We start from the raw sequence: 17,831 nt of genomic DNA, 5'->3' as shown, positions 1-17,831 counted from the left end.
GTTACAGGAGTGAACTATCATCATCTAGTACTGTTACAGGAGTGAACTATAATTTAGTACTGTTACAGGAGTGAACTATAATTTAGTACTGTTACAGGAGTGAACTATAATTTAGTACTGTTACAGGAGTGCCCCAAGAGAAACACACCAATGCCACCTCATTCTGCAGAATATTGTCTATCATCATACTGTTACAGGAGTGCCCCAAGAGAAACACACCAATGCCACTATCATCATCTAGTACTGTTACAGGAGTGAACTATCATCATCTAGTACTGTTACAGAAGTGAACTATTATCATCATCTAGCACTGTTACAGGAGTGAACTATTATCATCTAGTATTGTTACAGGAGTGAACTATTATCATCTAGTACTGTTACAGGAGTGAACTATCATCATCATATACTACTGTTACAGGAGTGAACTCTCATCATCTAGTACTGTTACAGGAGTGAACTATCATCATCTAGTACTGTTACAGAAGTGAACTATTATCATCATCTAGTACTGTTACAAGAGTGAACTATCATCATCTAGTACTGTTACAGGAGTGAACTATAATTTAGTACTGTTACAGGAGTGAACTATAATTTAGTACTGTTACAGGAGTGAACTATAATTTAGTACTGTTACAGGAGTGCCCCAAGAGAAACACACCAATGCCACCTCATTCTGCAGAATATTGTCTATCATCATCCAGTACTATCATCATCTAGTACTGTTACAGGAGTGAACTATCATCATCTAGTACTGTTACAGAAGTGAACTATTATCATCATCTAGCACTGTTACAGGAGTGAACTATTATCATCTAGTATTGTTACAGGAGTGAACTCTCATCATCTAGTACTGTTACAGGAGTGAACTATCATCATCTAGTACTGTTACAGAAGTGAACTATTATCATCATCTAGCAATGTTACAGGAGTGAACTATTATCATCATCTAGCACTGTTACAGGAGTGAACTATTATCATCTAGTACTGTTACAGGAGTGAACTATTATCATCTAGTACTGTTACAGGAGTGAACTATCATCATCTAGTACTGTTACAGGAGTGAACTATAATTTAGTACTGTTACAGGAGTGAACTATAATTTAGTACTGTTACAGGAGTGAACTATAATTTAGTACTGTTACAGGAGTGCCCCAAGAGAAACACACCAATGCCACCTCATTCTGCAGAATATTGTCTATCATCATCCAGTACTATCATCATCTAGTACTGTTACAGGAGTGAACTATCATCATCTAGTACTGTTACAGAAGTGAACTATTATCATCATCTAGCACTGTTACAGGAGTGAACTATTATCATCTAGTATTGTTACAGGAGTGAACTCTCATCATCTAGTACTGTTACAGGAGTGAACTATCATCATCTAGTACTGTTACAGAAGTGAACTATTATCATCATCTAGCAATGTTACAGGAGTGAACTATTATCATCATCTAGCACTGTTACAGGAGTGAACTATTATCATCTAGTACTGTTACAGGAGTGAACTATTATCATCTAGTACTGTTACAGGAGTGAACTATCATCATCTAGTACTGTTACAGGAGTGAACTATAATTTAGTACTGTTACAGGAGTGAACTATAATTTAGTACTGTTACAGGAGTGAACTATAATTTAGTACTGTTACAGGAGTGCCCCAAGAGAAACACACCAATGCCACCTCATTCTGCAGAATATTGTCTATCATCATCCAGTACTATCATCATCTAGTACTGTTACAGGAGTGAACTATCATCATCTAGTACTGTTACAGAAGTGAACTATTATCATCATCTAGCACTGTTACAGGAGTGAACTATTATCATCTAGTATTGTTACAGGAGTGAACTATTATCATCTAGTACTGTTACAGGAGTGAACTATCATCATCATATACTACTGTTACAGGAGTGAACTATCATCATCATCTAGCACTGTTACAGGAGTGAACTATTATCATCTAGTATTGTTACAGGAGTGAACTCTCATCATCTAGTACTGTTACAGGAGTGAACTATCATCATCTAGTACTGTTACAGAAGTGAACTATTATCATCATCTAGCAATGTTACAGGAGTGAACTATTATCATCATCTAGCACTGTTACAGGAGTGAACTATTATCATCTAGTACTGTTACAGGAGTGAACTATTATCATCTAGTACTGTTACAGGAGTGAACTATCATCATCTATTACTGTTACAGGAGTGAACTATAATTTAGTACTGTTACAAGAGTGAACTATAATTTAGTACTGTTACAGGAGTGAACTATAATTTAGTACTGTTACAGGAGTGCCCCAAGATAAACACACCAATGCCACCTCATTCTGCAGAATATTGTCTATCATCATCCAGTACTATCATCATCTAGTACTGTTACAGGAGTAAACTATCATCATCTAGTACTGTTACAGAAGTGAACTATTATCATCATCTAGCACTGTTACAGGAGTGAACTATTATCATCTAGTATTGTTACAGGAGTGAACTATTATCATCTAGTACTGTTACAGGAGTGAACTATCATCATCATATACTACTGTTACAGGAGTGAACTCTCATCATCTAGTACTGTTACAGGAGTGAACTATCATCATCTAGCACTGTTACAGAAGTGAACTATTATCATCATCTAGCACTGTTACAGGAGTGAACTATTATCATCATCTAGCACTGTTACAGGAGTGAACTGTTATCTTCTAGTACTGTTACAGGAGTGATATATTATCATCTAATACTGTTACAGGAGTGAACTATCATCATCATATACTACTGTTACAGGAGTGAACTATCATCATCATCTAGCACTGTTACAGGAGTGAACTATTATCATCTAGTACTGTTACAGGAGTGAACTATCATCTAGGACTGTTACAGGAGTGAACTATTATCATCTAGTACTGTTACAGGAGTGAACTCTCATCATCTAGTACTGTTACAGGAGTGAACTATTATCATCATCTCGTACTGTTACAGGCGTGAACTATCATCATCTAGTACTGTTACAGGAGTGAACTATAATTTAGTACTGTTACAGGAGTGAACTATAATTTAGTACTGTTACAGGAGTGAACTATAATTTAGTACTGTTACAGGAGTGCCCCAAGAGAAACACACCAATGCCACCTCATTCTGCAGAATATTGTCTCATGATTCTGAGGTTGTGGCTCAATGGTTAGAACCCGTCACATAACCCTGAGTTTGGGTTTAAACCTCAACTCTTACACGTGTGAATTTCTGCAACTCTTAATGTCAAACATACAAAGACGTGCAAGAAAAGTGTAACGGAATCTGGCTTGTGAAACACACCTTCCACATCGTTCATTCTTTTCCATAGAACACATAGTCTCATTGATTATCCGTTACAGAAAGAGTAGAGGGAGAAATGTGAAGCATTTCGGTACTTAAATCTCTGCCTCCTACCTAGAGGTTATGGGTTCAAACCTCATATCTTATGCTTTAATGTACATTTCAACAATTCTCTATGTCAAACATCCAGAGGGGAGTGTGAAGGAGTCTGTGGCTCTGGTGTAAGGCTCTTGACCCATAAGTACAGGGTTGTAGGTCTGAACCTAGTTGCTGGCTCTGGCTCATGGTTGCCTATTGGGCCTCTGAGTCAAGGGTGCCACACAAAGATGGTTGGAGCAATAAGCGGGGGTGGTTAACTCCCTGGGGGGGGCCTGCAACTTCAGAGCAGTGGTTATGAAGAAAATCTCCAGAAAAAAAGTGGACACTTAGTTTTTAACTGTAGGCAACTCTTCATTTAAATACTAAGTGTCCACTTTTTTCTGGAGATTTTTTTCCCATACCATCTTTGAGTGGCAGCACCTCTTTAGCACTCGCGCAACCATGCTCCAGTGTCACACACAGGACTGGATCATACTGAGCACAGTCCCCTTGCAACACTACTGGATCATACTGAGCACAGTCCCCTTGCAACACTACTGGTATGCTTGATCAGTTGAGCTGGCAGATAGTACCATGTTCTACAGGCTGAGCTTCCTCACTAATGATTCACTCACCTGTGTTAGCTTTACTAACTCTTCTACAACCTCAGAGAGAGAGAGACAGGAAGGGGAGGGGTGTAGAGCTGAAGGGCGAAAGATTAACAGAGCAAGAACGAGAGGAACCAAGGGTCAGAAGGTCTCCAACCTAAAACAGGGCAAAAAAATGACAGCGCAAGAATGGAGACTTTTGTTTATGGTAAGAAAAACATTTAAATCACGTTATTTTTAACAAACACTTACTGGATATGAACCCTACCCAACTCTACAGTAATTTGGAGATTGGAGAAACAATGGTTCAAAGCCGATACTCAAATGTTACCACATACCCCACTGACACTGAATATCTGGTTAATATTAACTGTCTATTTACAAAACCTTGACTGTGAGCTGTGTCCATTTATAGGGACACACAGCCCTGTCCACTAGGCCACGGGGCTAAGGGCCGTGTGAGACTATGTCTGGGGGAAGAACAATTATTCAAAACCAATTTTGGAGTTAGAAGTCCATGGTTTTGTCGTTGTTGTAGACGACGTTGCCCCTGATGACAACGTAGCGGATCAGTTCCTGGTGTCCTCCTAACTGGTAGATGAGATGCTCCCACCTGCCGGACAACACAACACTGTCAGTCCACACACACACACACACACACAACACAACCTTAGGTAGTCTCACTCACACAAACCAACCGGTTCCATTCACACAGCTACTGCATTTTAGACAACGCCATACACAGTCCTCACCACAATTACAAGATAACCTTCAGCAGCTAGATGACTTAACGGTCAACTGGAACATACACTGTGGTGTCTGACCAGTAAATCAAGCCAGCTCTTAAAATATAGTAGCATTTATTGACAGTAACTTTACCGTGGTGCGTTGAGGACCAGCAGGTCGCCGTGTTTGTTGACCTCCAGGGAGCCGTGCGTGTGAGAGCGGCCCAGGGCGTAGGCTGCGTTGATGGTGGCGGCGGCCAGAGCTTCAGGCATGGACATCCTCATGTTCACACACGCCAGGTGCATCACCACTGGCTGGGATAGACAGAGAGGGATAAAGAGATGATGACAGAGGGATCGCTATATAGAGGAATAGGCTTTTTACCTTCTCCCACTAACTCATTGAACTTACCCCCACAGCCCCCTCCATCTTTCCCCCCTAACTTTCCTCCTCCACCCCCCGTCCTCTGGTACCCACCATCGAGCAACAGTAGGCATTAGGGTTGAAGTCACTGCCCAGGGCAACAATGACCCCAGCCTCCAGCATGTCTCGGGCCCGTGGCTGGGGCAACCGTAGGATGTAAGCAGTGGTTGGGAGCAGGATGGCGGTGGTCTTAGCTGTCGCCATGGCAGCGATGCCCTCATCTGTCACCTCCTCCAGGTGACTGATAGCCAAGGCACCAAGCTCTGCCCCCAGCTAGCACCACCAGAGAAACACACACACACACACACACAATACAGGAATGGTTAAGTGAGATGGACAGTACCATAGACACTTAAATAATACGTACAGGTAGTAAACCAGCTGTTGTTACACCAGTGACAGAAGAGAGGTGCAGGTTGATGATGCGTACCTGTGCAGAGTTCATGGGGTGCAGCTCGTCTCCGTGGAAGTTGATGTTGAGGCCCATGTCCAGGCCAGCCTGCAGGATGGAGCGTGTGGAGGACAGGTCAAACACACCCTGCTCACAGAACACATCTATGTTGTCCACCCTCAGGGCCCCCGCTGACATACGCTCACGCAGCCGCGGCAACTGGACCTTAAGGATGTCTGTTGTCGCCTCTGCAACAGTCTTACCCCTGGGAAAGAATCAGAAGGGGTGGGTATTTAATAACACCTAGTGAGGACGAAAGTCAGTAGGGTTAGCTGTATGGGTGTGGGTGAATGTAATACATAACCTCAACAGGTCATGACGGGGTGGAAGTGAGGTGTCTGTTCAGGATGGGGAATTTTTGCTCTGTCCAGAATACCTCTGAAGTACCACCTCGTGTGCATTTTACCAGCTTGTCTATGGTGTCATGAGTCTTCTCAACTACCTCCTGTGGATAGACCAACTACCCCCTGTGGATAGGCCAACTAACCCCTGTGGATAGGCCAACTACCCCCTGTGGATAGGCCAACTACCCCCTGTGGATAGACCAACTACCCCCTGTGGATAGACCAACTACCCCATGTGGATAGGCCAACTACCCCCTGTGGATAGACCAACTACCCCATGTGGATAGGCCAACTACCCCCTGTGGATAGTGTGGCAGATGAATCAGAATTAGTTGGGTAACATAGATAATTAAGATGTTTTATTTGCATAATATGCTTATGTGAGATACTTGTCATTAGAATGTATCCTTTTGGACTCTAGTGTTGGCAGTTGCACTTTTCCCTCAGCTGGGGCTCAGTCACCTGGGGCCCAGAGAGGGGAGAGAGCAGAATGGAACATTGTTTTTCATATGTGAATGTGTCTTTACCTATTCTTAAACCATGTGAAGGGATGGCGTGATTAATGGGGAACCAATTACTTGTCTCCGCAATGTCTGTGCGCCAGTCACTCCCTCCTTTTCCCATTGGGGGGAGGTGTATGGTAGTGTCTGGAAACATTGTATGTCCTCTCTGATCTTACACTTATCCTGGGATAGTGTATGACCTAGAGGCTCACTCCCCTCAGTGAGCATGTCCAGGAGTGTGGTCAAGAGGGGGTTTACTTGAGATGGGAGTATCTAGAGTTGACAATTGATATATGCCATTGGATGAGTTGGTGTTTTTTGAACTATGAAGTACCAGGAATGAGATTAGAACCTTGTCTGAGTGACCAAACTGAACGATAATTTATAGCGAATGTTAAGGGATACTCCTTTCTCAAGAAAAAGTATTTATTTATGAACTGTTCCTAAGATCTGTGGTTCGTCAGTGTAATTTGAGAGGGGTGTATCTTGGCTATAAAATATCTTTGTACTTTTCTGTTGGTACTTTTCAATGGTTCATTAGAGATAGCGCATCATTGAAAGTCAAAAAGGCTATTGCAAAGCTCTTATTAAAAATATGTAGTTTAAGTGTAACTCTGACTGGTGTGTGAAGTTTGTAACTCTCCTCATTTGGTAAAGCAGAGAAATGCCACCACAATAGGCCAACTACCCCCTGTGGATAGGCCAACTAACCCCTGTGGATAGGCCAACTAACCCCTGTGGATAGGCCAACTAACCCCTGTGGATAGGCCAACTAACCCCTGTGGATAGGCAACTACCCCCTGTGGATAGGCCAACTAACCCCTGTGGATAGGCCAACTAACCCCTGTGGATAGGTCAACTAACCCCTGTGGATAGACCAACTACCCCTTGTGGATAGGCCAACTACCCCCTGTGGATAGACCAAGTACCCTCTGTGGATAGGCCAACTACCCCCTGTGGATAGGCCAACTACCCCCTGTGGATAGGCCAACTACCCCCTGTGGATAGGCCAACTACCCCCTGTGGATAGGCCAAGTACCCCCTGTGGATAGGCCAACTACCCCCTGTGGATAGGCCAACTACCCCCTGTGGATAGGCCAACTACCCTCTGTGGATAGGCCAAGTACCCCCTGTGGATAGGCCAACTACCCCCTGTGGATAGGCCAACTACCCCCGGTGGTCCTAGTACCACTGGTGTAGAGTGTGTGTTCAGTACTTAGGGACGGCGTGTGCGCCACAGTAGGTAGACGATATATTGATTGGCAGGGTACGTCTGGCCATCTCGATGACCTCCAGCATCTTCAGCTCTGTCTGCAGCTCCAGGCCGTAGCCACTCTTACACTCCACCAGGGTAGTGCCTGCCCGCTGCATCCGACCCAGCCTGCCTGTCAGAGAGGCCAGCAGGGTGGAGGCAAGAGCAGCCCGGGTGTGCTCCACTGTGAAGTGGATCCCTCCTCCGGCACGGTGCACATCCATGTAGGTGGCACCAGCCAACTGTAAGCACACACAATATTACCTAGGCTGCGTTTTGACAGGTAGCCCAATTCGTATATTTTTTCACTAATTGGACTTTTGAAAAATCAGATCAGCTCTGAAAAAGATATTGTGTGAAACGATCTGATGCGATTGGTAAAAATACCAATTTGTGGAAAAAAATATCAGAATTGGGCTGCTTGTGTAAACGCCATATAAAGCTTTACTCTGAAAGATGAGTCATATTACAAGCTGTTGAGGCAGAGGGGACAGGACCCATGGAAGTCATATTTACCTTCATGGCAAATTCATGCACCCTGTCTCCAGCCCATACGGGGTGGGTGTGTGCATCAACCAGTCCTGAAACGCAATAATCAAAGAGCACAACTGCATTTCTGTAAAACCTAATTCTCTACATGATAGAACAATAAACCAATGATTCAAATATTTGTATCAATAGAACAGGGGTGCGTTCGGCAGGACCTAACATTTTGGAACATTCAAATAAAAAATATGCTATGTAGACCAAACATGGCTCTCTGACACACAGGAGGCTGCTGAGGGGAGAATGGTTCATAATAATGGCCAGAACAGAGCAAATGGAATGGTATCAAACACATGGAAACCAAGTGTTTGATGTATTTGATACCATTCCACTGATTCTGCTCCAGTCATTACCACGAGCCCGTGCTCCCCAATTAATGTGCCACCAACCTCCTGTGCACTGACGGAATAATGTCGGCCCTATTCATGGCAATTCTATTTGCACAGTTCGACAACGTTTGGCAAATAAACGTGGCCAAAGTTGCATGTTTACATGGCTCTTGCTATCCAGTATCCTTGGGACATCCCTACCCCATTGAAGTTGCCATTTAAAATGGTATGGGTTAAATTTAGGATTAGGAAAAGGTTATGGTTAGGATTAAGGATCCCAGATAGCGCAAACCATGTTTACACCGGTGTGCACACCTAGATATACCGCCCCCTATTGTCCAGGGTGGTGTATTGCACTGATACTTGCCTGGAATGACACACATGCCAGTTGCATCGATGACTTTATCAAACGAGACCCCTGCATATTGGAAATCAATGGTGCTCGCTGGTCCAATATCCTTTATCAGGCCGTCGCTGCACGAACAATACACAGCTCTTTTAATCAATAGTTTGCGGTGGAATAGCATCTGGTTTAGGCCAAAATTAAATTTTACTTTCAGAGCACGTTAGGGCAATTTGTAGTCTGCGACGTTTGACAGTCGCTGTCAACTCGTTCTAACCAAATTGTAACAAACAATAACTAGTAGCCAAACCACTGAATATTAAACAATGTTGCAATCTGCAACCCTATATCGGACATTAATGATACAATGTTTCGACTTACCTCCCGATAACCAAACTACTGTTCTCAATCACACACAGCTTTTGCATCCCATCCTTCGTCAGGAACTTCTCACCGTTGTTGCAAATTAAAACCACCTGTTTCGCGTTCTTTACCAAAAGTTTGTTGGACATTTTGAAATAGTCGAAATTAAACTTTAAAATGTTGAATTACTTGTGTAAGTCACCTCTATTCCTATGTCGCCTCGCTGTCACTTTCTAGTGGTTTGGGGGAAAGTAAATATGTGCTCAACAGGTGTTCAAAGTGCAAGAGCCAAATCCTGGGAGGGGCTTTGAAAATGAGGAATACTGTACATTGATTGACAGGCTCTGTTCAATGTGTAGTGTTTGATAATAAGGTTGAGACACCACATCAATCACCTCCCTCACAAACCTGTAATAATACCACCAGACAGCAGGTTTAGGAATGGGTACAATAAACATCCTTTTATTTTTTTTTCTACAGTGATAATACATACTGATCATAAACAGTAGAAGAAGAGAAAAGTTTCACACATATAAAACTAACTTGCTTCCCCAAGGGTCAATTTTCCACATAGTGAAAATGAAAAAAAAAACAACTAAGATTTAAACACTCATCCAGATGTCTCATCCTCGCCATCATTCTTTCATTTCTCCGTCCTCCTCTTCTTCCTCCACTCCTCTAATATATAAAACATTATTGCACCTGTGGGTAGAGAATTACGCACTTTAGATCAAAGAGAATTACACTGAACAGCCACTATCAAACATCTGCATCAGTCACACTAGAAGTATGCTGGATACAGAAGTGCAGGGAGAATACATTTCTACTGGTATTCATTAAAGGGTTGACTTGCAGTTCAACCAATAAATCAGAATAGAGTTACATTCTATTGCAGAAAATATTTGATTTCAACAAATACTTCCTTCCCTCCCCGTTTTCTTGAACTGGGTATTATTTACTACAAATCAAACAAGACGAAGTGGGACTTTGAGGGACTTTCCTGAACTTGTTCAATATGAAACCTGTTTTTGTTGCAAAACACTTTCTGTTGAAACAGTCTACACTAATGAATACACCCCAGGTCACTGCTCTAAGAGAGGTAGATATTTCATGAACGCAGTCATTGTCAATCTTGATCACCTCAGGAGTGAAGGACAAGAGGCAGAAGGCAACATTGTAGAGAATCCAGAAGAGGGCTCTTATTTACCTAACAAGTACTTCTCCAAGGTGACCAGCCAACGCTCCATCCACATACTCTTCTGTGTTCGCCAACTGTTGAAACCAATGACAAAAACATGACAAATTTACATTGGCATTAATCTGCACCAGCCACACACACACACACTGTCCAGGTTAGTGCAAAATACAAGTCTTGCACATGCAGCATATGTGGACAAAAAAATTAATAACTTGTGGGGGACTTTTATTTTGACATGAGATAAGCAGAAAGAAAGTGGGTCTACAACAGACCCACATTTGGAAAGTCTGTTTAATAATACAATCCTTTAGATATTGTCTAAAATTCCGTCATAATGACTAATCGTCCTGCCCACCAGCACTGTAAACTGAAATGGAATTGTTTTTGACTTCTGGCTTCCCACGGACTGTTTTTGTGCAATCCAATCCAATTGAAAGCAACGTTAGCGTATGTAAATACACCGGCGTTTCTAAAAGCACACGTGTCCAGATGTGCTCCTCACCTGCATGTTCATGTAGCTGTCCACAGACACTAGGTAGCCCTTGTACTCCATCCCCCACTTCAGCTTCACCATCACCGGCTTGCCTGTCAGGCCGTTCAGGAAGGGCTTGGGGTTCAGAGGTAAACTCTACACACACAGCAACGGGAAGACGGTGGGATTATTGTTATGGGTAATAATTTAATATAACAAAATAGAACGTCCAGACCCATGTGTAGGGAAGAACATACGTATATCACCATGCAATGAAACGCATATTAGATTTCAATCTGCAACATTACTTTATGTGCTGCTCATTCACTCCAATGAATGAATGGGATAACGTTAGCTTGCTGGAAAAAGGCACCCAACTCAACTGCTGATCCGTTTTTCTTTTCAAAAGATCCTGGCAATTGTATTATAACCAACCATGTCAACACTCACCATTGCTGTGCGAAATGTGGTGCTATTATATCTTAGTACTTTACTATCTTTTCGACACAAAAACGTCCAGACTAGCACGCATTGCCGCAGAAACCAGGAAACTGGAGCAAATCAACTTTGACCCAAAACAAATGTTAATCAATTGAGAAGAAGAGCTCGAAATATTTATGTACCGCCACCTAGTGTACTGAGGGGCAAAAATTAAGAGACATGATTTACATTTCCATGTTCATTGCTCATTGGGGCAGATATTTTAACGGAAAATGTTATAGATAAGTAAAGGACAGTAAACTATTATATTTCTACTTCCGGCGCCGACAGAGATGGCCGCCTCGCTTCGCGTTCCTAGGAAACTATGCAGTTTTTTGTTTTTTTACGTGTTATTAAAAAAAATAAGGAATTGTTAGTTAGATTACTTGTTGGTTATTACTGCATTGTCGGAACTAGAAGCACAAGCATTTCGCTACACTCGCATTAACATCTGCTAACCATGTGTATGTGACAAATAAAATTTGATTTGATTTGATTTGATTTGATTTTGATTTGATTTATCCATATCCATCTTCAAATGGTTGCATTTTATTCAAAAGACTGCCCATGTGTATGGGATAATGGCGCCCTCTGGCGGTTATAGTGGTTATCGTGTTGAGTACTGCACCTCGGTCCACTTCCCAAAAATCTTTGAGCTGTGATGTGACTTATTTACTATCAATGGATGTAATCTACCTAGATAAAGCTTTACTAATTTCTATGTAACGCAGCAAATAAACAAATTCTATGTTTTCAAGCCAAAACCCAGTCTTCAGTCATGTCCCAGGAGGAGTGGCCCATCAATGGAAACCACTGGTGTCCAAGGTCATTGTAATTGAATTAAAAACATTTGAAACAAGATTTGAAATCTGCATTTAATTTCAAATATAATGTTTATTTATTTTCAATAAATGAATATGTTTTGTCTGGAATTGCATGAAGAACTTATGGCATAGAGGTAAACTGTCATATCTGGGTCTGTCTGGCAGCACTCTTTACTCTTACTAAACCGTTTGGCAAGTTTGAACTTGAGATCATGAATAATACTTCCAACAGCAAGGGATGGTTTAAGTGGAAATTCCTTTGAAATTACACTAAACCGTCTTTACATTACTGATGTCCTTACATCAATGTTAATGTGTTTGTGTGAGCATGTTCAGGTGTGTGTGTGTGTGTGTGTGTGTGTGTGTGTGTGTGTGTGTGTGTGTGTGTGTGTGTGTGTGTGTGTGTGTGTGTGTGTGTGTGTGTGTGTGTGTGTGTGTGTCAAATGAAATCAAATTTTATTGGTCACATACACATGGTTAGCAGATGTTAATTTGAGTGTAGCGAAATGCTTGTGCTTCTAGTTCCAACAGTGTAGTAATATCTAACAAGTAATCTAACAAATTCACAACAACTACCTTATACACACAAATGTAAAGGGATGAATAAGAATATGTATGGATGAGCGATGGCCGTGCGGCATAGGCTAGATACAGTAGATGGTATAGAATACAGTATAAACACGATATGAGATGAGTAATGTAGGATGTGTAGACATTATTAAAATGGCGTTATTTAAAGTGACTAGTGATACCTTATTAAATCAATTTATTAAAGTGGCCAGAGATTTGAGTCTGTATGTTGGCAGCAGCCACTCTATGTTAGTGATGGCTGTTTAACAGTCTGATGGCCTTGAGATAGAAGCTGTTTTTCAGTCTCTCGGTCCCTGCTTTGATGCACCTGTACTGACCTCGCCTTCTGGATGATAGCGAGGTGAACAGGCAGTTGCTCGGGTGGATGTTGTCCTTGATGATCTTTTTGGCCTCCCTGTGACATCGGGTGCTGTAGGTGTCCTGGAAGGCAGGTAGTTTGCCCCCGGTGATGCGTTGTGCAGACCGCACTACCCTCTGGAGAGCCTTGCAGTTGTGGGCGGAGTAGTTTCCATACCAGGCGGTGATAGGTGACAAGCCAAATTTAGGTGACAAGCCAAATTTCTTCAGCCTCCTGAGGTTGAAGAGGCGCTGTTGTGCCTTCTTCACCACGCTGTCTGCGTGGGTGGACCATTTCAGTTTGTCTGTGATGTGTACGCCAAGGAACTTAAAACTTTCCACCTTCTCCACTACTGTCCCATCGATGTGGATAGGGGGGTGCTCCCTCTGCTGTTTCCTGAAGTCCACAATCATCTGCTTTGTTTTGTTGACGTTGAGTGAGAGGTTATTTTCCTGACACCACACTCCGAGGGCCCTCACCTAGCTGGGGGCGTCTCGTCATTGTTGGTAATCAAGCCTACCACTGTAGTGTCGTCTGCAAACTTGATGATTGACACAGTCATGATTGACGCAGTCACGCAGTCATGGTTAAACAAGGAGTACAGAAGAGGGCTGAGAACCCACCCTTGTGGGGCCCCAGTGTTGAGGATCAGCGGGGTGGAGATGTTGTTTCCTACCCTCACCACCTGGGGGCGTCAGAAAGTCAAGGACCCAGTTGCACAAGGCTGTGTCGAGACCCAGATTCTCGAGCGTAATGATGAGTTTGGAGGGTACTATGGTGTTAAATGCTGAGCTGTAGTCAATGAACAGCATTCTTACATAGGTATTCCTCTTGTCCAGATGGGATAGGGCAGTGTGCAGTGTGATGGCGATTGCTTCGTCTGTGGACCTATTGGGGCAGTAAGCAAAGTGTGGGTGGGTCTAGGGTATCAGGTAGGGTGGAGGTGATATGATCCTTCACTAGTCTCTCAAAGTACTTCATGATGACAGAAGTGAGTGTTACGAGGCGATAAAGGGCATAAAAGGGCATTGTGTGAGCGGGTGTGTGTTTGTGTGTGTCTGGTTGTATAAACAGACATACACCTAGGTATGTATCATGGGAAAACTCTTATACTGTTAAAGGATAGTTAAACTATCACTAATCATGAGCTGCTGCATGCATGACCTAGGATAACACTGACATGTCCCATTGTCTATTGTGTAATAGATGTGCAGGGATGAAGACTCATGGGGAAGATGGAAACAGAAGTGCAGGATATAATCCAGGAGAACTAGAGCTTTCAGCAAAACAGAGAATAAAATATATTAGACAGTATGCAGGTCTGCTCTGGTGGGCTCCATGCAGAGTAGCCATGCTGGGCTCATTGAGGTGAAGCAGAAAGCAGCAGAGAGGAGGCGGTTGAGGGCCTATCAAAGAATTAGAGCAGGAGATCACTGAGCTAAAGGGGGGGGGGGGGGGGGAATTGAGTGTCAGAGCCCCACATCATTCCTGAATACCAATGCAGCATCATGACTTCACTGTCCTACTGTATAATGCTCATCGCCAGCACTGACCACACGAGGGCAACATGTACACAGACACTGTTTGTTACTGATTTAGCTCAAATGTCACAATATTTGGAAGCGTGTAGCCTATTGCAGAGAGAGAATATGCTATAATCAAACCCCATATCCTAAGCAGCACTGTCACCAGCTACACTTTTATATAGGCCTAATGACAAGATGAGAAGTTATAATATTATTGAGATTTTGCCTATAATATTAGGCCTACAATAAGATGTATTGCTGTCATTATTAAATGGATATTTTGGGATTTTGGCAATACCCTTTATCGACTTCCCCTGAGTCAGATGAACTCGTGGGTACCATTTTTATGTCTCTATGTGCAGTTTGAAGGAAGTTGATAACAAGCGCTAGCGGAGCTTGCTAACTAGCATTGGCGCAATTACTGGAAGTCTATGGGCATCTGCATGCTAGCAGATCCGTATAGACTCCCAGTCATTGCGCTAACGCTAGTTAGCATTGGCTCGCGAAAATACCTCTTACTGCCTTCATAATGGACACAGAGACCTAAAAATGGTATCCACGAGTTCGTCTGACTCTGGGGAACTCTTTGCCAAAATTCCAAAGTATCCCTTTAAGAGTCCTTTGGAAACGGAAGCAGGACTTTGGTAGGCTATTAAAAATTCATCTAGGAATTAAAAGGCCAACCCCTGGTATAATCATCTCTGCATAGGCCAGGGTAGTTAATTAATTAATTGGTACTACATAAAACAGATCAGTTAATAATTCTCAATTGGCTTGCATTCCACTCCAATTGGCTGGGATTTTGGATAGGCCATCAGTAGCATATTGTCAACATAGCCCATGCATAAGTGTATTTAGCCAAGTGACCAAACTCCCCATATATATACACTACCGGTCAAAAGTTTGAGGTCACTTACAAATGTCCTTGTTTTTGAAAGAAAAGCTATTTTTTTGAAAATTAAAATAACATCAAATTGATCATAAATACAGTGTATACATTGTTAATGTTGTAAATGACTATTGTAGCTAGAAACAGAATATTTTTTATGGAATATCTACATAGCTGTACAGAGGCTCATTATCTGCAACCATCACTCCTGTGTTCCAATGGCACATTGTGTTAGCTAATCCAAGTTGATCATTTTAAAAGGCTAATTGATCATTAGAAAACCCTTTTGCAATTATGTTAGCACAGCTGAAAACTGTTGTTCTGCTTAAAGAAGCAATAAAACTGGCCTTCTTTAGACTAGTTGAGTATCTGGAGCATCAGCATTTGTGGGTTCGATTACAGGCTCAAAATGGCCAGAAATAAAGAACTTTCTTCTGAAACTCGTCAGTCTATTCTTGCTCTGAGAAATGAAGGCTATTCCATGCGAGAAATTGCCAAGAAACTGAAGATCTCGTACAAAGCTGTGTACTACTCCCTTTACAGAACAGCGCAAACTGTTTCTAACCAGAATAGAAAGAGGAGTGGGAGGCCCTGGTGCACAACTGAGCAAGAGGACAAGTACATTAGAGTGTCTAGTTTGAGAAACAGATGCCTCACAAGTCCTCAACTGGCAGCTTCATTAAATAGTGACCGCAAAACACCAGTCTCAACGTCAACAATGAAGAGGCGACTCTGGGATGCTGGCCTTCTAGGTATGAAAAACAAGGACATTTTTAAGTGACCCCAAATGTCTTTGTTGTTGTTGTTGTATTTTACCCCCTTTTTCTCCCCAATTTCGATTTTGTCTCATCGCTGCAACTCCCCAACAGGCTTGGGAGGCAAAGTTCGAGTCATGCCTCCTCCAAAACATGACCCGCCAAACCTTGCTTCTTAACACCCGCCCGCTTAACCTGGAAGCCAGCCGCACCAATGTCTCGGAAGAAACACAGTTCAACTGATGACCTGTGTCAGCCTGCAGGAGCCTGGCCCGCCACAAGGAGTCGCTAGAGTGCGATGAGCCAAGTAAAGCCTGCCCGTCCAAACCCTCCCCTAACCCAGACGACGCTGGGCCAATTGGGCGCTGCCCTATGGGACTCCCAATCACGGCTGGTTGTGATACAGCCTGGGATCAAACCCAGGTGTGTAGTGCTGCCTCTAGCACTGCGATGCAGTGCCTTAGACCATTGTGCCACTCAGGAGGCCCCCAAACTCCACAATTTTAAAGTAAGTGCCCAGTGAAAATCTCTCTCGGTTTAACTCGTCCTACACTGGTATTTGTGGCCAAAACATAAATGGGAGAAAAAACACTTCAAAACCCCAATCTCAAATTTGTATCTCAAACAGGTGTTTCAAAAATGCTTGCTATTTCCTCATATAACATGACACTGGGCAGTTACTTTAGTTAAAAGTGGGTCACTAGCTAGGTTTCCATCCAATTGGTGACAGATTTTCTTGTGAATATTCTCAAATCTGCATAAGTAAAATATGCGCATTTGATGTGTTTACGTCAAATTGACTTGTGCTAAAAGTCTGTGTGTGATGACATAATACACATAAAAATAACTGTTGCGGTTCAATTCCCATGTACAGATAAAAATAAAAAATAAAGTTAAATGGGTTTCCATTGTATTTTCAACTCTACTGATGTCACAAAACATTTGTTATATAGCGAATGTGCCCACCCTGGTATTGGCATATGTGCTCTAGCCACCAGTTTGCAGATACAGCTGTGGGTACAGTCTACGCATGATAAGATTATTATGGCCAAAAGAGTGAGATTGTTTTAATTTGTCAAACGGCAGCCAAGCATGGATTCATCAAGTCACCAGAATAAGATCCTCGATATTAATTGGAAAGTAGCATTAACCTCATCACCTTGCACTTTCACCACCCTATGAAGTTCATCATCATGTATTTAATCTGTAGCCAAATAAACTGTATGCTTTCCCGAGTCCTAGTGGGATGACCACATAAACATGTCATCCGTGACTCCAAATTTACTTCGATATGATGGTTATGTCAATATTTGGTCATAAAAGCGTTTCCACCTTCATTTCTCGCATAATACATGAACCTACACAAAAATATCCAACCTTATATTTGAGTGACAATATTAGCTGTTTCCATCAGGCATGTTGTACTTTTTTTATGGGACATGTAGGCCTACTTTATTCGCATAAAAAGGTTGGATGGAAA

The 17,831-nt window shown here is 42.5% G+C and overlaps 2 protein-coding genes across 2 annotated transcripts; both read right to left on the bottom strand.

The window, feature by feature from the left end:
• Window positions 1-4,187: 4,187 nt before the first annotated feature.
• LOC139378540 (amidohydrolase domain containing 1) lies at window positions 4,188-9,535 on the bottom strand. The gene is made up of 8 exons (XM_071120813.1): window positions 9,298-9,535; window positions 8,941-9,047; window positions 8,215-8,279; window positions 7,663-7,940; window positions 5,579-5,804; window positions 5,203-5,421; window positions 4,879-5,039; window positions 4,188-4,612 (listed from the first exon to the last, which is right to left on the bottom strand). Exons 1-8 carry the CDS (start codon window positions 9,426-9,428, stop codon window positions 4,507-4,509), a joined length of 1,293 nt encoding a protein of 430 aa, XP_070976914.1. The 5' UTR covers window positions 9,429-9,535; the 3' UTR covers window positions 4,188-4,506.
• Window positions 9,536-9,713: 178 nt separating this feature from the next.
• On the bottom strand, window positions 9,714-11,505 carry LOC139379316 (small nuclear ribonucleoprotein F). The gene is made up of 4 exons (XM_071122117.1): window positions 11,400-11,505; window positions 10,980-11,105; window positions 10,487-10,551; window positions 9,714-9,981 (listed from the first exon to the last, which is right to left on the bottom strand). The coding sequence occupies exons 1-4, from the start codon at window positions 11,400-11,402 to the stop codon at window positions 9,915-9,917; spliced, it is 261 nt and encodes an 86-aa protein (XP_070978218.1). The 5' UTR covers window positions 11,403-11,505; the 3' UTR covers window positions 9,714-9,914.
• Between the last annotated feature and the right edge of the window lie 6,326 nt (window positions 11,506-17,831).

Source organism: Oncorhynchus clarkii, chromosome 21 (genome assembly GCF_045791955.1).
Source record: "Oncorhynchus clarkii lewisi isolate Uvic-CL-2024 chromosome 21, UVic_Ocla_1.0, whole genome shotgun sequence".
Taxonomy (NCBI): domain Eukaryota; kingdom Metazoa; phylum Chordata; class Actinopteri; order Salmoniformes; family Salmonidae; genus Oncorhynchus; species Oncorhynchus clarkii.
Note: the sequence above shows the minus strand (reverse complement) of the source record. Positions and strands in the feature narration are given on the sequence as shown.